The 21,173-nt window shown below is 46.5% G+C and overlaps 1 protein-coding gene across 2 annotated transcripts in view; it reads left to right on the top strand.

The window, feature by feature from the left end:
* LOC107977007 (fer-1-like protein 6) overlaps window positions 1-21,173 on the top strand; it is a 120,341-nt gene that overhangs the window by 73,046 nt on the left and 26,122 nt on the right. For both annotated transcript variants that reach the window (XM_035449653.1, XM_035449654.1), the window contains 10 exons: window positions 5,366-5,476; window positions 5,723-5,884; window positions 7,170-7,350; window positions 9,177-9,391; window positions 11,017-11,142; window positions 12,779-12,815; window positions 13,980-14,104; window positions 15,713-15,844; window positions 16,722-16,847; window positions 20,422-20,549. In XM_035449653.1, coding sequence (XP_035305544.1) covers window positions 5,366-5,476; window positions 5,723-5,884; window positions 7,170-7,350; window positions 9,177-9,391; window positions 11,017-11,142; window positions 12,779-12,815; window positions 13,980-14,104; window positions 15,713-15,844; window positions 16,722-16,847; window positions 20,422-20,549 — 1,343 coding nt within the window. The remainder of the gene's footprint in view (window positions 1-5,365; window positions 5,477-5,722; window positions 5,885-7,169; window positions 7,351-9,176; window positions 9,392-11,016; window positions 11,143-12,778; window positions 12,816-13,979; window positions 14,105-15,712; window positions 15,845-16,721; window positions 16,848-20,421; window positions 20,550-21,173) is intronic.

Here is a 21,173-nt window from a genome sequence, read left to right as displayed (position 1 = left end):
TCAGAACTGGGCACACTGATGAGACACTTGCTGCTTCCAGACAGGTGACCTATATATAGAGAAGCATTGTCAGAGGTGAGCCATCTGCCAAGGTTTCGTTAGGACTTCTCATTTGATCACTTGTTCAAAAAGCGATTTGCTCATCAGTGTGACTGTCTTAGCAGGTGGAGCTCAGACGTGCTGAGCACACTGGGGCTGGAGACGCCTTCATTTAGGGCAGCTGCTACCTCTTTGTGTCTGTGGATGGCTTGCGTTCACGTCCCTGCTTCCAATGCTGAGACACTCCCCTGACTCAGGAGTTGGTGGCACGGGGATTCTATGTACTCATCAGATCCATTGTCCCCATCAGCCACCCACACTAGCTGCCCCTCTCTTCCTAGTTCTAGCCCATGCCCAGCTGTTAGCCCAGCCCCACTGACGGAAGTACTCAAAGCCAGCGTAATTCTACACATGGTGTCTACGCTCATGCCTGGCCAGCCCCGTAGCTGCTACCACACTGATCCCCATCTTCTCTGGTCCCTAGACTCTTCTAGTTCTCATGTCAACCATTGTCCTGTTTGCATCTTTCTCCATGTTCCTTCCAGGACACGAGTTCATTCTGTTCTCTCCTCTCCTGCGTCTTTGGATGCTTCCTGCTCCTTACCTATGAGACCATACACCAAATGCTGCTTATGTTTTTTTTAAAGCCCCAGTTCCTCCGAAGGCGGTGAATAGAGTTTGAGAAGTGCTTTTTGGAATGTTTCTCTTGGGGATTTGAAGTACCCGCTGCCTCGGTAAAGGCTCTCTGAAGAATTTTTGAAAATATCTTTTTCAAAACCTTATGTTTCCAAATGTAACCACAAAACCATTTGGGTTTTATTATAATGGCTAACACTCCACGAAGAGAAAGATCTAGACTGCATGCATATCAAATTCTCAGTCTGGCTTTTAAGCTGTCTCAAAAGTTGTCCCCAAACTGCTTTCTCAGGGCCACCTATTAGTCTTACCTACCCTGCAGCCACGATGGCCTCTTTATGCCCGCCCACCCCAGGTTCCTGGATCTCATAGGTTTACTCTTCTTCTCTTAGGCATGCTGAGACAACCCCCTCCCCACTCTGCCCACCACACCTCCTGCAGAGCCATTTGCCTGTCTATGAGAGAGTCACCGAAATTCAGGGCAATAGATGTCTGTTCCGGGAAGCTCGCCGATTCTATTTCAAATGTTCTCTCAAAGCTCACCCTGTGCTCCGCCTCTTTGTCTTTTCAGCTCACGCCGGTTGTTCGTAGGCAATTGAAACAGCCCTTACCTCCGCCTTTGTCACTGTGTCAGTTCGTGGAAGACAAGAATGGCTGTGCTCATTGATTCATACATTCAGACATGTATTTATTCAGTGTCTATTATGTGTGGGTGTGTTCCCGAGGAATGTTCCTAAGTAGACAAAACACAGATCTTGCTGCCATTAGCTGTCTACTGTACTTGGCAAATCCTAGAAATGCTCTCTCATCTTACTACCAAGTAGGTTCACCGCACATCCCAAGAATCCATGAGTAGCAACCCCTGGAGTTGTTTGGTGTGGTGTTTATAAACCTGTCTGCCTTCCTAGATCCCACACGACTTCCCAGGAATCTTTCACTGACCCATCATGTGAGCTTTGTCCGTATTTTTTTCATTTAGTTTTAATCTTTGTCTCTTTGATAGATCAAGGAAAAGCTATATTGTCCTTGCCTTTCACTTAAGTCCCACTGGCTTGAACAAAGTAGGAGTCCCCTGCTTCATTTTTGCTGCTTATTAAATCGGCTCTCTAGTGGTCTAAATTAAGTGAATGAATTTGTCTTCCTCAGCATATCTGTGTGTTCTTTCTGTTTTAAAGTTATCAGTTAGGGATCTGAATTTTGTAGAAGCCATTCACCTGAAATAAGCTAATGACAGGTTAGGGGAACGAGAAGGAAGATTCTAGCACAGCGTTCTGCATTCTGATGGAGACAACACAGCATGGAAAGCCAGTGTGTTTGTGGCATACTTCTGAGTGACGATGTGGACAAGGTAATCTCAGGAAAGATCTCTGTAGGAAGCAGTCTCAGGCTCTAGACACTCAGGCGGAGGAAGCTGTGTTTGGTACTTGGTGCACACATTGTCAACATCTGTAGACCAGAGGAAGGCGTTGCCATTCCCATGGGTCTGAGGCATTGGAGTCTTTGACAGGGCAGTGGCCATGTCAGCAATACCCACTCACTCACTCAGGACTTCAGATTCAATCCAGAATCATCTCCATTCATCTAGAGACAACTTAAAGTTGAGCCTTGTTCTTCGCAGGGCCAATGTGTTGCTCCTAGGAAATTCTCTGTGGCAGAAAGCATGAGAAGGCTGCACACACATCTCCACGCCTCCTCACAGCAGCTCTGTGACTTCGAGATCACCGTCCCCATTTCACCAGTGACAGGACTGAGAGGCAGAGATCCAAAGTAGCTTTCCCAAGTTCCCACGGCTAGAGAGCTCAAGCCTGGCCCCTCATCACAGTACTGAGTAGGAGAATCAGTTAGACTAGATGATTTGTGGAGAATGGCAGAGACAGGCTTCCAAACATCTGTGATTATCCAGATGTGCAGGGCTGGGATTAGGGTCACGCATGGCCCCGAGAGTAAACGGTTCTTTAATTTCTGTGTCAGGTTCTCACGTGCCTCACCTTTGCCCTAGTTATGCAGCCAGACTCTCTTTGAGTCTCTCACGTCTCATCTGGGATATTAGAGCAATATGCCCTTCACAACCAATCACTCCACTTGCCCCAGAATTGAATGATTTCACCTTCCTAACAGGGCCCCATACACTGAGGGAATACACACCATTCCTACAGGCCACACTGACACGTGTCATTAGGAAGAAACTTAACCCTGACTGTCAGCCACTCCATCTCATCACACTATGGGACCCCTTTAGAGCTGGGGTGAATATTTAAGGTCATAAACGCATGCCTTTTTAGAGGATTGCCCAGGCCGACATCGCAGCACTCCCAGGATAAGAAAACACAATTACTTTTTTAAAAAAATAATTTTAAAATATGCCTTTTTTTTAAAAAAAAGAAGAATTTATTTTTATTTTTTCATATATGAATGTTTGTCCGAGTCCATGTATGGGTACCTCCTGCATGTTTGGTGTTTATAGAGACCAGAAGAGGTTATTTGACCCCCTGGAACTGGAGTTGCACATAGTTGTGAGCTCTCACGTGGGTGCTAGGAACCAACGTTGGGTCCTGTCGGCAGGCCCATACATGATGCTTTGTAAACAAGCATATCCAATAATGTTCTTAGAGCCTGGGAAGAGTGAGGGGGTGGGGCTGGGGAAAAATAATTAATGCTTTCATTGGGGTAGGAGGGCTGATTTCTAATGTCCCCATAGCAGTAGGACAAACACGATGAGCAGAAATCGAGGGGTTTGAATATCCACCCCTACACACAAAGAAACAATAGCTACAGGAAGTGATAGGTACCGGAAGTGATAGGTACCGGAAGTGATAGGTGCCGGAAGTGATAGGTGCCGGAAGTGATAGGTAGGCCAAGTGCCCCCATCTGATCATTCCACGTAAAAGCCATTCTACTTTATACATTTTAAATATGCATAGTTGTTCTATGCCAAATTAAAGCTGTTCTGTCTAATGAAAATAGAATACAAAGCACATCCATAGGCAGCTGCTTCCCCGCCACGGTCTGTTTTTTTATTTTATGCTGGTTTACATAAGGAAACTTTCATTCAAACACACAATGCTCCCCCCTTTCTTCTCTCTCCCCTTCCCATAGTCTCCTTTGCTCACCTAGACAGTCTCACTTCCAAGTCTTATATACACACAAGGCTTTACATAACTACATAAATTCTAAGAACTACAAAGGAGAGAAAGCACACAGTATCCGATATCTGTGTGCCTCTTAGTCTTTTGTGGCCCTGTGACTGATGTCAGAGGAGCAGCTGGCCTTCCAGGTGAGGCCATGTTGACAGACAGCATCACTCACCTTGGCCCACTAGGAGTCTGGGTACGGTACTTGTCGTCCTGGTACCAGCTTCTTTTTCTGGCTCATTCTGCAGCTTCGTTATCTCCAGCCTGTTTGGTGTTTGTAGCGTCTGCTTGTCTTTTTCTGGGCTTTCATGTAATTAGCTTAACCACATCTGCCATGGCCAACCAGAATATGTCTGGAATGATGAAACGGGGGATGCTTGCACTCTGCCGGTTTTGATGAGCAATCAGGCAGTTTCTAGCATAGCATATGGAGCTAATGTGTCAGTCGGCTAGTAAACATTTGTCAAGAAGCCACTGTGTGCAGTACTGCTTGAGGGTTTGGAGAAGGAGATGAAGGAAAGAAAGGAAGAAAGAAAACAAGAAAGAAAGAAAGAAAGAAAGAAAGAAAGAAAGGAAGGAAGGAAGGAAGGAAGGAAGGAAGGAAGGAAGAAAGAAAGAAAGAAAGAAAGAAAGAAAGAAAGAAAGAAAGAAAGACAGACAGACTTCTTGGCCAAGCTCTGTAGATTTTGCAGGCAGGCAGATAGGAGCCGCAGAGAGTTGAATCACAGCCTCTAAACGGTGTTTAGCAGAATATCCTGCAGGGCTGAAGTGTCTGAGGCTCAGTGAGGGAAAGTGACTTGTACAGGGTCACTCCGGTAAGCCTGGTTTCTGTACTTGGTCACCCGATTCCCACACTTGCTATCTGTAAAGATGCAATGCTGTCAGTGGACACAGGGCAGGCAGGAACATGGCCACAATAGCTGGGACCCAGTCTCGGAAGGCTGCTTGACAAACGTGGGCAGCGAGGTAGGTCTCCAAGAGATGGCAATATGGCTTACATGTGGGAAATCTTCCCTGTCTGTAGTGGGATTGTCTAGCTTCTTTGTGGGATGTTTCTGCAAAGCCTGGTGATTGTCCTGGAGTTTCACTGTGCTCAAGGGCACAAAAGCGACCCATTTTCTCTTAAGGGCCCCACTCAAAAACCTTTTTACTTTCTGCTCTGTCGATTAACAGTAAGTCTCTATCCCGTTAAATATGATCTCATTCCGTAGCACTATGGGCTTCCTGGAGCTCTTGACTCTCGGAAGGAAGTGAGAGTTAGGTATCAGAAGTCAGCCTGTGATCACAGTCCTCCTCCCATCCATTGTTGCAATTCTGTCTGTTAGGTTTATCAAGCTGTGAACATCTACACACTTGTGGGGGTTTCCCCTCTCTACCGGGAGTTTGCTGAAAGCCACGTCTTACCAACATCATGGCTTTCCCTGAGTGCTCACTAAATGCTTGCCAATCAACCTTCTTGTCATTAATGACTGATTGAAGGTGGTATTCTGCCAGGTCCTGATGAAATAAAGATGTCTTGCTGAGGTGCCTCTCTCACTAATGGCTGTTTTGTGTGGCAGGTCCCTTCTTCTGGACTCCAGGGCCTCCCTCCCATTGACCCACCAGACATCACACAGATCTATCCTGTCCCTTCTAACATCCGGCCAGTGCTGAGTAAATACCGGGTCGAGGTACGGCTCAGGAAATGGAGAGGCTTGCCCCACGGGACTCATGGTGTGTGGGGGAAGTGTGGCAGGATGAGCAGGTAACCCAGAGATGAGCCCACTAGCTGAACTGGACAAGACAGGGTCTACCACCACTAGCTGCATGGTTTGCATCTGGAAGACCACGTTGTCCCTCCGAGGAGTCCCATTTGGCTTTTCCATTGGTCAAACACAAGGCTTCTCTCTGGCTTTGCCCACCCTCTCTCTCATCAGGTCCTCTTCTGGGGTGTCCGAGAAATGAAGAAGGTCCAGCTCCTCTCTGTGGACCGGCCACAGGTTCTCATTGAATGCGGGGGACGAGGCGTGAAGTCTTGCGTGATCCAGAGTTACAAGAACAACCCCAACTTCAGCGTGCAGGCAGAGGCCTTTGACGTGGTATGGGCTTCTCCGCCCTCATCTGCTCAGCCCCCTTTCCACAGCTGGGCTCCTCACCTTCACCCACTTAGCCTGGGGAGACGCTTCAAGATTCCAGGTGTATACCATCTGAATGAGTAGCCTAATTATGGAAAGCCAGGCTTTCAGAATGAGAAAAAGTAGATAACCTGTTCAAAAAATAAATCAGAGAAAGCTAGAGGACGTTTGCCTACGCAGAGTTCTTTGAAGTACAGCCCCCCAACCCATCCACGCCTGCCTCAACCACTGGGCTTTCTCAGCTAGGCCTTCTCACGACGCAGGCCTGTTGTCCTACCTACTCAGGAAACTGAGGCAGTTCAAGGCCTGGCCAGGCTACAAGGAGAGTTCCAGACTAGCCTGGGCAACTTAGTGAGACCTTGTCCTAAAAAAGAAAAGTAGAGAGGGCTGGAGATGTCTCTCAGGGATTGGGTGCTTGCCTAGCATGTGTGATGCCCTGGGCTCAATGCCCAGTGCCCATGTGGATACACACCAAAAGAGAAAGAAATGTAGATCAGGTCTAGCCCAGTCTACCAAGTGAAGCTGTCTTTAGAACGAGCCACAGACCTTCTTAACTCTATAGAAACTTCCTTGATGGCCACATTTAAATAATGTCCTTTGTGTTTAGAATGTCAGTGGTTGTCATGTATAAACTTGTGTCTCTTGACACCCGTGCTTTTATTTATTTCAATATTTCAGCATACTTGGTATTTTTTTGCTCTGGTTTGGAACTAACTATAAAAAGGTTTCTTTGTCCAGCCTGCTCAGCCCCACAGAAACGTGTTCCCAAATGATCAAAGGGGACACTAAAGCATGTGTAGTGTCTGCAATCCTCCACAGTGGATGTCATGGATCCTCTTGGGTCACTAGGGAAGACAAATGTGTAGAGCATTGTCCCCTCAGCTCCATGTTTCATGGCTTGACCTCTGTTTCACATATTGGGACTAGTTAAACTGCCTTCTGACTCGAAGGTTCTTGTGGTCGTGGAAATACAGGAAAGGGAGATATTTTACAACTGAAATCTTTTAGGGATTTATACCCAGCATGAATTATTAGAACATATCCATCATAGTTTTAGCGCTCATTTCCTGGCTTGGGGAAGACAGTCCCCCAGAGTTCAGGCAAGCTGCCAAGCTGGTCTGGGGACTAGAAGGTCAAGGCAAAGAGAAGAGAGACGGATATTCAGCTGTGCCTGCCTCCACATGGGTCTGCGGGTCTCGGCAGGCAGAGCCACCCAGGCAGTGACATTTTCTCTCCACCTCTCCTGCAGGAGCTGCCTGAGAACGAGCTCCTGCACCCACCGTTGAGCATCTGTGTGGTGGACTGGAGAGCCTTCGGGAGGAGCACCCTCGTGGGCACTTACACCATCAACTGCTTGAAGCAGTTTCTGTGTAAATCCAGAGAGACCCTTGCCCTGCCCTCACAGAGGGACGGAGCCTGGGCCAGACCAGGTAGGAAGAGCATCCTAGATTCTAGAATGAACTGAACTGTAGAGTCAGGTGTCTGTGGGCCTGTACAGTGTTATCTGCCTCAAAGAATTCTCAAGTGGCTGTCTGGGCCTTTCTGGTGAGTTTATACCTTTATTCTCTTGTGTCAGAATCATGTCCTCCATGGAGACATCTTTGAATGTTCCTTAAACTCCTCTGCCCAGCCCCCATGCTCTGCCATTAGCTTCATGCTTGGTGTTCCTCTAATCTGTTCCACTTTTGGTTATCAGGCGTTCTCAGGAGTTAATTACACCTCCCAGCTGCAGCGTCTTTATTGATCTACTCAAGTCTTCTCTGTCCTGTCTGCTCTTCTCCTATGCCTACCCGCCAGACCTCTCCCCAGTATAGACCTCCCGTCAGCACTGCTGTAAGACTTACTGAGTGTGAGTGTGAGTGTGTGTGTGTGTGTGTGTGTGTGTGTGTGTGTGTGTGTGTGTGTGTGTGCAGGTATACACATACAAGTATAATGCCCATGGAGATCAGAAAGAAAAAGACATCAGAACCTTGGAGCTGGACTTACAGGTGGTGGCGAGCCACTCAGTGTGGGTGCCAGGAACCGAACTCAGGTCCGCTGCAAAGGCAGTATACACTCTGAACTGCCGAGACGTTTTTTCCAGCCCCTCTTGTAAATTTAAGCACGTTTGTTCTACATACATGACGTGGTGTTATAACATGTTTTGGTTCTCTTTGCTCAATGCTACATTCTAATAACAATCCCCATTGCCATGTGCTCATGAGTTTATTGTGACCAACTACATCTACTGTATGTCCCGTCTTCCTTTCCCTTTAAACTGGACTGGACTCCTAGGATGTTCACAACTCTCTGCTTTCACCAGCCGTCCTGTGATGAAGAGACACGGAAGATGCCCTGTGGGAATGTCTCCAGCCTCTTTATCCGGGAGTGAGACTACAGGAATGTGCAAATGAAATTGTACTGCGTGCAGACAGAGGGCACTCTAGAGCACTGTGCTGACTTACACCACTCAACATCTCTCTCTTGACTACACTGGAGCCCCCTTTGCCTCTTTCTGCACCCTCCTCTCTAGCCTTCTCCCCTTCACCAACTACTATCCAATTTTGGAAGGTTGAGTTTTGCTTAGTTTGGTTATTGGAGGTTTGCTATTCTGTGGGTGTCCATTTCAGCTTGGGTGTCTGTGTCTAACACAGTGTAGATGCCTGTGAGAGTTTGTTGGATTAACTTTGCTGGTGAAAGCCATACCCAGAGGCATGAGAACCTCCGAAGGCCTTGGCAACAGTGGAAACTCCAGACTCAGAAACACCCTTTAGTGCTGAGGTGTACAACATGAAATGCAGAGGACAGCTGGCACTCTGGACAAGTGTTTTGACCCTTAGTGACATCGGTGGTGGCCCAGTTGCAATCTCATAGAGTCCAGGGATGTAACTCTGCTTTCTGCTAAGCTCATGTGATCATGTGCCTAGTGTACTGCCTTCACTTGGGGATTCACTGACTTCTGGAACCTTGAAATCTCTGCAGATTTACACACAGGGGGCGGGGCAATCAGCGCAGAGGAGCTGTGCCCTAAACCTTGGCTGCCACGATCCTAGTGCCCACAGGTTCTCTAAGCGATAAATAATTACCATGGCCTCTTACTGCCTATTGTACAACAGATGTCATACATCATGGTCTCATTTTATCCCCCAGGAAAATAGTTACTTCATCCTGGAAATAAGGAAAATGAGGTTCAGACATGTCAAGAACATGTTACATTTGAATCGTTAGAACACTTGTGTTCCTTGACTAACTAATGAGCTTTCCTTCGCCATTTCAGATTCACAAGGAGACATCGAGCCTTCCAGACCCAGCTCCTCCCAGGATCCCCCAGCAGATCACATCTATGTGGACGTTGATCCTCCTCCCACAGTGGTACCCGACTCTGCCCAGGCCCAGACAGCCACCCTGGCCGACATCCCTGACTCCTCTCCAATGCTGGAGCCCGAGCACAAAGCTGTATCCCAGGAACCACCCAAAGATGGGAAAGTCAAGGTAGGTCAATGCAACCTGCCTCCTCTTTGCCAGGCTCAGTGGAATTTGCACTAGAAATATATAGACAGCTGCTAGCTGTGTGACCTTGAGCCAGCAACTTTGCATTTCTGGGTATCAGTTTCCTCATTCACAATGAAGGTATTGATGCCCACCTCCAAGTGCTGCTGGAGCATTGGAAAGTCACTGTGTATGAAATTAAAGTGCTAGTCAGATGTGACAGTAATATTTAATGGGACAGAAACTCTTCTAAATTCATTAGCTTGGAAGGGTAAGGGTTTCTTCATCCAGGACTCCTGCAAGAACATTTAGAACCTTCCTTGCACAAGGTCAGACATGGCCAAGATGTGTCCTTTGAATTCTAAAGAGGAAAACGACTCTTCATCCTCAGTTAAGTGGCTTCTGGTAGGTGTGTACTCCCATAGCAGCTGGAACACAGCCGGTCACTGACCTCAGAACTGAGTGGGGTTGGTCCAGGTTAGAATGTGATGGGAGTTTCTGAGGATGGAAAGCACCACACAGAACGAAGATGCTGTCAGTCTTCTGAAGTCACAGGTTTCATTTCATTTCAAACCCCAAGATCATTTTTAACTTTTCCTTGTCAACTGTATTCCCAGCACTCAGAAGGCTGAGGCAAGAAATCACAAATTCAAAGCCACCCTGGCTACAGAGTGAGATCCTGTCTCAAAATTAAAAAAAAAAAAAAATCCTAAGGAGTTTCTTTTCCGGTAAATAGTAAGACCTGGAATGCAAAAGCAAGTATGTCCTCAGGGTGTACCAATCGCTTCCTTCCTCCGTGTGCGCTCACTGGGTTCGCTCCATTGTCCCAGCTCTGCCCCAGACACTCATGGATGTCCTGAGTCTCAGAGTTTGTTAATATCATGAACCTGTTAGCCAGGGTTGGATATGATTTGTTGACATCATATCTTTGTATTTCCTGGTCCCCAACAGAGTCCTTGGCACACAGTAGGTCTGCTAGAGATTCTGAGAACAGAAGGGATGGTGGGGCATGTGACGAGTCTTCTGTAGACAGCTGTCTTCCTCAAATGCCTCCTTTCTGAGACGTGTATTGATAGTTATTACGTATGACCAAATCTCTTATACCGCCCACCGTTTATGTTTCCATGTCACTCACCTGCACTTCCTAAATGAGAAATAAAGCTAACTGTGGAGTTGCTATTTCATGTCACTAGAACCTGCTCACAGTGAGAAGCCTAGTGTCATCATTTTTAGTGAGAAAACTGAGAATCACATATACCATATAAGTTGCCTAGTGATTGTTAACCCAAATCTGTCTGCAGCCCCTACCCCTTCTGTTACGTAGTATCACGTGGCCTGAAACCCTGTCTCCCCCATGGCTCTTGGGAGCTTCCTGGGTTTGTGTTGAAGCCCCATGGCATCCCTAAAGTCAACCTCAGTGCACGGCATCTTCAGAACTATTGGCTGAATTCATTGAAGGATGGTTGAAAATCTGGTTAGATGTCCGTTTCTTGAAGCAACAGGGAGAACTGCTACCACAAAACCAACAGTGTCCACTTCTCACGGGCACCTACATATACTCAGATAGCCAGTTGGCTTCTACATGTACCAAACAAGGCCCAACCAGTAACCTACCTCTCCCCCCTTAGCAAGATCCCAGGAAGCCCTCCCGGAGATCCACCAAAAGGAGAAAGAGGACCATAGCAGACGAATCTGCGGAGAATGTCATTGACTGGTGGTCCAAGTACGACGCCTCCCTAAAGAAAGCACAGAAGGTAGAGTCTCCCCTGCCCGTGACAGCCGAGGGACTCGAGGACATGGCTTCTTCTCCCACCCCCCTCACGGCCATGTGTCTCCCTTAAACTTTCAGTATGAAGTACCTGAGGGCTCAATCGTGATGCCGTCTGGCACTCCACTGTGGCCTGGTCAACTTCTCAGGGGCTGAACTCGTAGAGATGCCCGATCCTTCCTCTCCTAACTGCTAACAGTTGCTCCTCCATTAGGGGAAGAACTTGAGGCTCAAATTCTCTCTCCATGGGATTGCTCTGGCTTGGGTTTGCACAGGTCTTGTGCATGCTGTCACGGCTGATGAGAGTCCACATTGCAGCTGCCCTGTTGTGTTCAGAAGACACGCTTTTCTTGTGCTTGTCATCTACCAACTCTTGCTATTACACTCTTTGGGTCCTCTCTTCCACTACGATCCCTGAACCTTTGAAGGAGGGGCGGGACAAACGGCCTGTAGAGCTGAGCATCCAAGGACATCGGGGCATCACACAGTGGCTGTGATGGGAAAAAGACACAAAGCAGGGTGGGAAGGGAAGGGAAGCGAACACAGATCCAGACAGAGCCGGGTGAGGGGCGAATCAAAACTCATTGTGTGAAATTATCAAAGAACTCATTTGAAAAAGATCAACTTTAAAAAATGTGGTTCTGTTAAATGCAGTAGGGACAAAAACAGAAGACTGGGGTCCTGATTACAAGATCCCCATCCTCTGGCTGGAGCCGGTGTAGTGCATAAGCTCTGTTGGAAACCCTCAAAGGACATTCAATAGAGTCAGTATACTCAGGCTCTGACCCCTGGGAGACTTAGGGAGGTCAGCAAGGAAAAGCGGAAGTCTCAACAGTTAGCATCAGCGGCAGGCGACACCCAGGCCACAGAGCATCAGGGCTTCGGCAGGAGTCTACATTTGTAGGGGAAATGATCCAAGTAAAGGAAGATCTTGGCATAGCAAATTGCAGCAATTGGCGAGGTGCCAGAGGAACCACAGAGCCCCATATACATGGACTAAGACACGGATCAATTCACAACACGGGAGAGCCATGGATGGGGAATGGACCTGGAAATTCAGGTTAGAGCTCGGGACCAATTTTATTAAGATTTAGCGACACCGAGTAAAAAAGAAAGGGAGAATTGGTCGCGTGCTCTCATAGCTGAGACCGTTTGGAATCTGTAGTTTAGAGACTTGATTTTCATTCAGGACTACTCGAAACTGGCATACCGTGAATTCACAAATCCAACACTAGCCCCTGCCTCCATCTGCTTCCTCCTCAACCCCTGGTACCCACCCAAGGACCCAACATACCAGCAGGAAGCACTCATAGGGCAGGCTGCTGGGGTGCTCCAGGGAAGTGGAAAATAGATTTGCCCTCCCTGTAACTGAGAAGAGCCCATCACAGAGCTCCACCTGAGCGACACTATTGTTGGATGTACAGAAACCTATTTTCTAGGGTTGGGAGCCATGTCTTCACAGTGCGGCTTCATACTGGAGACTTCTTAGGGACTACTTTAATATTCTTAAAGTGGCATTCCTGGGGATACAGAGAGTTGGGATCATCAAAGTAGATGACACTTGGGATTAGTAAATTAGACATAGCAGTGTCAATAATCTTATTTCTATTTTTTTTTTGTAGGAAAAGGAGAATAACACCAAGGAGAAAAGGGCTATGGGTGAGTGGCTACTGCGGGGGTTCTTAGATGCAGAACAGGGCCATCAGAGTAAGAATTATAAGTGGGATCGTGGGAGATAGGCTGTAGCTCAGCTCTGTTGTCCACATGAATAAGATGGCAACACAAAGGTCTTCCAGATAGAACCTGCCTGGCATGCTCTGGGTTGAGTCTCACAGTACCAGAAAAGAAAGTCTTACAAGTATTGGAGCTGAGCTGGTCTGTAATTCAAATCAATTTCTGGAATTGAGTTGCTTGTGCCCTGTGCTAAGCTTTTGTGTAGAAGGAGCAGATTAAAAATAGGATCAAGCTGGAAGCACAGGCCCAAACCAACAAGGCAAAAGTGGACAGTACTGAGTGGAAAGATTTGGATTCAGGATCCAAAGCGCACTTTGCGAAGGTTGGTTAGGTCTGATTTGGCAGAAGTCCAACAAAAGAAACTTGGGAAACAACCAACAGCTCTGTTCAAGTCACAGTCTAACTACAGCAGTAACAGCAACAAACAGCCACAAATGGTTCAGATGGCAAGGTCATTCACACATGCACGCACACACACACATAAACACACACACACACACACACACACACACACACACACACACACACACACACACACACACACACACGCGCGCGCGCGCCCCTGTGAGCCTGACTCCTAACTACCTAACACGTTTCATTTTCTGTTCCTCCTATAAGCAGACGTTTCCAATAGCATTTCCATCATACACATGAGACACAGATACAAAGAGGTCAAGTTACTCGTCCAAGGCCACACAGCTAGAAACAGCCGAGCTCAACGCCCATCTCTAGTCATTTTTTTCTTCACATGACACTGCTAAAAATTTTACTAAATGGTGCTATTAGCATGACCTCGTAGAAGACTCTTACCATATTTGAGCCTCATATTGAATTAGATGACTCTCAAGCTCCTGGGAACATTTGAGAAGAAAGGTAGCAAAAAGCCTTAGAATTAACCAAATTCAAGGTCTTTTCTTTTCTAGCTGGGGAGGGAAGGGCAAATAATTCACCTTCTCTGGCCCAGCTAACACTTTGCCTGGCCCTAGGGTAGCCACAAACACCTCATTTACATACGATACGAACTCCAGGGCTGTATGTGCTAAGCCTGCAGTTAACAATTCTGTAACAATTCCTGCCGAACATCCACAGAGGCAAAGCCAGATGAGGTGGTGTTGGATATAGATGATGGCCCCAAAAGGAAGAAAGACAAAATGTTCAAGAAGAAACTGAAAGATGAAGGAAGCGATGGGATCCCAAATCTGGCCGTCTTGAAGGTCTGTGGGCCCGAGGTCCAGCATGGGTGGGGTGCAGAGCTCAGCGCCAGGCTTCTCTTCCCGTGGTCAACTGTAGTGACCCCTTTCTTTGAGCTGACTCGTGCTGTCTTCATTAGGGGCCCTGATGTTCGGAAATGAAATCTAGCATGCGTGCAAGTCAAGACAAGGAAGCTTGCTCCTTTTCTTTCTCCAGAGCTCCATATTCGGAAAGGGTATAGCATGCTGTGTTTAGCTTCAACCTAGGGGTAATTTACAGTGTAAAAGTTCCCTTCAACTCCTCTTGGAGCACAGCTTTGTATGCACACTCAAAGTAGCAGGAACATTAATTAAAGTCGGCTCCATCAGAGCAATCTTCCTATTAGCGAGAGGGTATTAGCCGGAGGCGTACGTACGGATTGAAAATTTAAAGAACAGCTATTACTTACGTAGATGATCAAGTTGGGTAAGTAATTTTGAGAGGAAATTTGAATACATATTTAATTATATTTCTAAACCCCAAATTGAATTCTACTTTGCATTTCTGAAGTCTATATATTATTCCCCACTTGGAAAATTCATGTCTGCATGCATTATAATAAAAACAAACATTTTGCCATTTTAAATGCGTTAGCAATTAATAAATATTGATAATTTCAATGTCCCAGGAGTACTACATTCTATATTTAATGGCCAATAACATCAATTACGCATAAAAGGATTGTTGCATTTATGCCTATATATTTGAAAATGTTTTGTGGGCTGGAAAGACAGCTCTGTGGTTAACAACATTTGCTGCTCTTGCAGAGGATTTGAGTTGGCTTCACAAAACCTACTCGGGAGCTCACAGCCATCTATAATTCCAGTTCTAGGGGTTCTGACACCCCCTTAGGGTCTCCAAAGGCACTAGATATGCATGCAGTACTTATACATGCATGAAGGCAAAACACTCACACACATAAAAGCAAATATATAAATGCTTGAAAATGTTTTCAGTTGGCTATGCTTCTTGGAATTCAAATTTTTATGCAAAAGGATTTTATAAAATTCATAGTAGTTAGCTTTAGGGATGTTTAGCCAAATATTTCCCTCATCTTGTTAAATCAACAGCAGTCACTTACCTTTTCCCTGGGGCATATTCCAAGGCCAGTTTTTGAGAATTCTGGCCTTTTTCATTAAACCCACACTAAACCTTTTGTATTAGGTCTTTTTGCACAACTCTGGGCTAAGTACACAGGACAACTTGGCTGAAGGGCTCGTTTGAGCTCAGGGTTTCAGAGGGTTCAGTCCAGGTGCGCCCAGCCTGTGTGCTTGGTCAGATCATCATGGTGTCCGAGCGTGTGGTAGTGGACAGCTATTCCCTTCATGGCTAACAGGAAACAGAAATGGATGACGCTGGTGAAGCTCGGAAGACCAGAATGTTGACATGTAGTCAGTAGAGGCTATCGTCAGGAGAGTTCAGATGGGAACAAGGACTCTACTGGAGACTGAGCCAGAGGCCATTCCTGTTATGTCCTGGTGGAGAGTCTGTCTGTATTTGGTCTGTTTTCAAACTCTGAATGAGAATGAGCTTAAAGGTGATAGAGTAATTAACCTTCCATCCTCTTAGTATAATCTCCGTTCTCTCTGAAGATCTACGACGGTGACCTCGAGAGTGAATTTAACAATTTTGAAGACTGGGTGAAGACCTTTGAACTCTTCAGAGGCAAATCTTCAGAAGATGATCACAGCCTGGATGGAGACAGAGTCATTGGAAAATTCAAGGCAGGTTCCTGCGTGGACCCCGTCCTTTGTCTCTGTCCATCAATGTCACCTGTCACTCAGTTCTAACAATGGGTTGTGATGTGGGACACGGGAGCCTGGAGGATCCTCAGTGCCCACCCAGCACCTTCTCTGGAACCCCACAGGGTCCAGCCACAGTCTTTGGAGGCACTTCTGATTTGTGGCCAGTGGGTTAAACTCCCTCTGTAATGTAAGAACACATAGTCGGTACCCATAAGGAACAGTGTCCTTTGCTTTGCTGTGCCATCTAGAGCACATTAAATACGTGATCTATGCAGACTTGCCAGTAAGATAAATCAAACAATACAAACCCTTTTGGGGGGGGCAGACTTGGGGTTTCAGTATCACAGAGCAGTCGCTATGATCTGTAGTTCACTGCTGTGTGCTGGGCCTTTAATACCCTGGGTGACTCGGTTGGCCAACCTGGATTTAAATCTGGCTTATTATAGTAGCTCGGTGCATGCAGTAGCTAGTAACTCCAACAATGTACTTGACCTCCCAAAGCTTCAGCCACTGTATCTGGAAAGAGGAACTCAGGACAGAGGGGGCAGTCGGAAAGCCTGGGCACAGCATTCCACACGTAAAGAACCCTCAGATGCCATCTGTCACACTCCTGGTGAGATGGCCCTGGGATGAGAGCATTAACCCATACTGATCCCATCCACTAGTGTACCACGAGTAAGTGCTGAGGCAGGCAGCTCATATCAACTGTCCAAAGGACACCCTCTCCCTGTGACAAAGGGTGGCATTCGCCCATGTCTCTCATGGGCTGTGTTCATTTGCCCACCCCTGGGCTCACTACGGTTTTTCATGGGTCGTATGACAGTTCTGTTTTCTAGCTTATGTTCTATGGTTCCAGGGCTCCTTCTGTATCTACAAAAGCCCAGAGGAGTCTACCTCAGAGGATAGTGGGCAGCTGAGAATCCAGCAAGGGATTCCACCCAACCAGCCCATACAAGTACTGATCAGGGTGTACATTGTTGCGGTAAGCCACCCTCCTTTGGTCTAAGTGGGTAGGTCAGCTTTACGTATGATGCTGTCACAAATACCACAAACGGGCTTAAACACTGGAAATGTATTTATCACAGCTCTGGGGCTCTAAGTCCATGATTACCTGGTGGTGTCTGTGTCTGGAGGAGCCTCTCCTGCTGGCTTGTAGGTGTCTGCCTTCTTACTATGTCTTCACGTGGCCATGCCTCTAGAATATGGAAGGAGAATGAGCAACGTCTGAAATCTACAGCTCCACTCCTGTGACTTAACTGATTCTAGTCATCTGCCTACTGTGACATTACTGATTTTAGTCACCTGCCTATAACCAGCTGTGGGTCCAATACACTAGGCCTCGCCATATGCAGTTAGAAGCGTCCAGATCAGCCCATGGCTTTGCTGATACAATACTGAAAAACAAACAAACAAACAAAAAAAACCCAAAACACCTCAAAACATTATCTCTAGGCTTCCCTTTTTTGATAATAGGTCACAAAACTTTAATTGTAAAACTTTTTGACTTACCTGATGTTCAACTGTACAAATCCTTATGGGTCATGGATTTTTTTAGCTTGTTGCTTAGATTTAATTTCTATTATCTTTCACTGTAGTTTTCTTATTCAGTGTTGCCTCTCCTCATGTTGCATATATAATTTATAAGGAGCATTAACAAAGCATAAAAGAAAAGCAAATTGCCAGATGTGATGGCACAAGTGTTTAGTTCCAGCACTCAGGAGGCAGGGTTCCAGGCCCACCCGGCCCACATAGAGAGTTCAAGACCCACCTGTCCCATGTAGAGAGTACCAGGCCAACTTGATTCATGTAGAGAGTTCCAGGCCCACCTGGCCCATGTAAAGAGTTCCAGGCCCACCTGGCCATGTAGACAGTTCCAGGCCCACCTGGCCCATGTAAAGAGTTCCAGGCCCACCTGGCCATGTAGACAGTTCCAGGCCCACCTGGCCCATGTAAAGAGTTCCAGGCCCACCTGCCATGTAGACAGTTCCAGGCCCACCTGGCCATGTAGAGAGTTCCAGGCCCTCCTGGCTCATGTAGAGAGTTCCAGGCCCACCTGGCCATATAGAGAGTTCCAGGCTCACCTGGATCATGTAGAGAGTTCCTGGCCCACCTGGCCAGGTAGAGAGTTCCAGGCCCATCAGGCCCATGTAGAGAGTTCCAGGCCCACCTGGCCATGTAGAGAGTTCCAGGCCCACCTGGCTCATGTAGAAAGTTCCAGGCCCACCTGGCCATGTAGAGAGTTCCAGGCCCATCAGGCCCATGTAGAGAGTTCCAGGCCCACCTGGCTCATGTAGAAAGTTCCAGGCCCACCTGGCTCATGTAGAGAGTTCCAGGCCCACCTGAATCATGTAGAGAGTTCCAGGCTCACCTGAATCATGTAGAGAGTTCCAGGCTCACCTGAATCATGTAGAGAGTTCCAGGCTCACCTGGCCCATGTAGAGTTCAGGCTCACCTGGCCCATGAAGAGAGTTCCAGGTTAGCCAATACACAGTGAGACCCTGTCTCAAGAAGAAAACAAATTTTAGCTGGAAGAGAAAATGAACTGTCCTTTCATTGTGCACGTCCTGGGTGTCCTTCTCTCCTCAGTATCATCGCATGGCCACGTTGTGGCAGGAACTCTGTGTGATGGAGTCTTGTCCTCAAAAAGGCAGTCTATCTGGAGCAATTGGTCATGCTTATGATAAATCTCAGATAACGCTGGTAGACTATAATAAACGCCTGCCTACAGGATGCTCTACAAAACGCCTGGTGTCCTGGGAGATAACTAATATACATTCCTCAAGAAACACAGTGCATGTTCAAGTAAATTTGAGAAATATTGTGTTCAAGAACTGATTTTTCTTCTCCAACTCTGGAGGGTCTCAAAGTTCACATGAACACTAAAGCCCCAGAGAATTCAGGAAACAAGCAATTGAACTGTCAAGTCCTTGGCACTGTCTCCACTGAATTACAGTGCTGTGAGACACGGCACCCCCTGCACTTTTATTGTGTAGGGCTCTCAATACAAAGGTCAGGGCTGCTGGGAACCAGGTTCCTGCCTGGAGTATGGATGGGCAGCACAGAGGAGGTCTGGGCTGCAGTTTGAGGACATGAAGACTTGAATGAACAGAATAAGAAGACAACAGTCCTGGATTTCATCAGCAACAAAAGTCACTGCAAAATGGAAGGCCAGTGTTTGGCATGGACCTTGTTAGCAGTGGTGATTGTATATATTTTTCTATCACTTATTAATATGCAATTAGCTGGTTGTATAGTACACCGATTTTTAAAATAATTTACCAAACACTAAAAAGTTCTTTACTGTGTCCCTCTCACTTCATGAGATAGCACAGACATGACTATCAGTACATGACTCCATTACTCTTAGTGGCCATATGGCATTTTTTTGAGTGGCTATAATATCACTTGTTCATACAACAAATATTGAGAAGACCCTGTTCCATGTCCTTGAGATAAAGTAACGAACAGGACAGTACTCTATCATGGAGGTCACATGCTAGTTCCAAGTAGTATGAGAACCAGGAAGTATAAAAATAGACACAGGAACAGAAAAGTGGACATGTTGCATTAGAGTTCACTGCTGTATAGAGAATTCAACGTCAGTGATTCGACAAGGAAAAACAGAGGAGTGGCTTATTTGGAATGTGCTTTGGCATCTGACTTTTTTACAAATTTTGGCTATTAATCAATCTCCAGAGAACATTCTTGAATATGTAGCTTGATCTGCCTATCCGGTTCTGTCCCCAGAGATGGTCTTAAATGTGGGGCTGTTTCTCAGCTTTCTTCACTACCGAGCGAGTTTCTCAATTTTGATGTCATGTCCTACTGGCTTCCTTCCATGGGCTTTCCCTTAACCATGTTCACTTTTGACAGCCAAAGGCCTGGCCAGTCTGGAACCAGACTTCATGGCTTGTCCACGATGACACAATTACTTAGAAGTAGAACATGGGCTCATGTTTTCTGCCGCCTGCTCCAGTGTGTTCTTCACTGCCTTGTGCCAAGGACTGGCTTCCTTTAGGTAGATGACAGTAGAGAAAGATAATGCCAACATGGTTCTTTTTAACAGCAAGACTTGGATGCTAAAGAAGTGATTTTTCTGCTTTTGCTGCTCTCTAAAAAAATCTAAGGGGCTTTTTTTCAGATTTTTTTAATTTGAATTAGAAACAAGATTGTATTACATGCCAATCCCAGTTCCCTTCTCCCTCCTGTCCTCCTCCCCACCCCCCCAACTAAAACCCTACCTATCACATGTCCTTTCTTCTATTCTTCCCCTGACTCAACCTTTCTGCTCCCTCATGACCTCTGCATCCTTCCTCTTCTTCCCTTCTCATTCTCGTAGCTCCCTTCCCCCTCTTCCCATGCTCTCAATTTGCTCAGGGGATCTTAGCCCTTTCCCCTTCTCCAGGGGACCATGTATGTCTCTTCTAAGGGGCTTCTAAAAGTCCCAAAGCTCAGGACCCAGAAACCCGGAATGTCTCAAGATAGAGCCTGGCCCCAAGTGTCCCCATGAGCAGTCAGGACTGCTGGGTCACAGCCATTTCCCCTTTTCTCCCCAGGCATTTAATCTCAGCCCAGCTGATCCAGATGGCAAATCAGACCCCTACATTGTCCTCAGACTTGGCAAAACAGAAATCAAAGACCGGGACAAATACATCCCCAAACAACTGAATCCAGTGTTCGGAAGGTCAGTGGCCATCCCGGTGGGGCTGCGTTGTCATTTTCTGCTTTGGCTGCTTCTGTCTTCCTGGAGGGGCAGGGGAAATGGAGTGCTTGTTGGAGGGTGTGTCTTGGGTAACATAGAAGCTGAAGATTAAATATTGACATGTGCTCTTGATAACAGCCAACCAAATGTCTACCACATGTAGAAAGTTTTCCTAATTGGGATTTGGTATGTAGAGATCGTCAGACACATGGTTTTGGAGCAGCTGTTGCCTAGATCTTAAACTTAAAAGTGCCTTGAAGGTCATGGATATCACCTCCTGGTTCTGTATAGAGAGCTTTCTTCCTACAGTCAATACATCTAAGATCCAAAGAGGTTAAGAACTATATTCAAATCCACACAACTCAGAATTAGAGGGGACTGAATCAGATGGTTGGCTTTTTGGTCTCTTGCTAGAGAGAGTTTTTCTGCCATATCATTTTGTCACCCACTTGCAGTCCTGAGGTCCAAAAGTTGAATGGACATCCCCTAGTTGTGTTTTATTTTCCTGCAAATTGTTAAAATACACTGCACGTATGGGTTGCAATAGAACTAGATACAGGGATTTTCTGGTATGTGGCAACAAGTTTAAAAAGATTTATTCATTTT

This window comes from Cricetulus griseus, chromosome 10 (assembly GCF_003668045.3).
Source record: "Cricetulus griseus strain 17A/GY chromosome 10, alternate assembly CriGri-PICRH-1.0, whole genome shotgun sequence".
Classification (NCBI taxonomy): Eukaryota; Metazoa; Chordata; class Mammalia; order Rodentia; family Cricetidae; genus Cricetulus; species Cricetulus griseus.
Note: the sequence above shows the minus strand (reverse complement) of the source record. Positions and strands in the feature narration are given on the sequence as shown.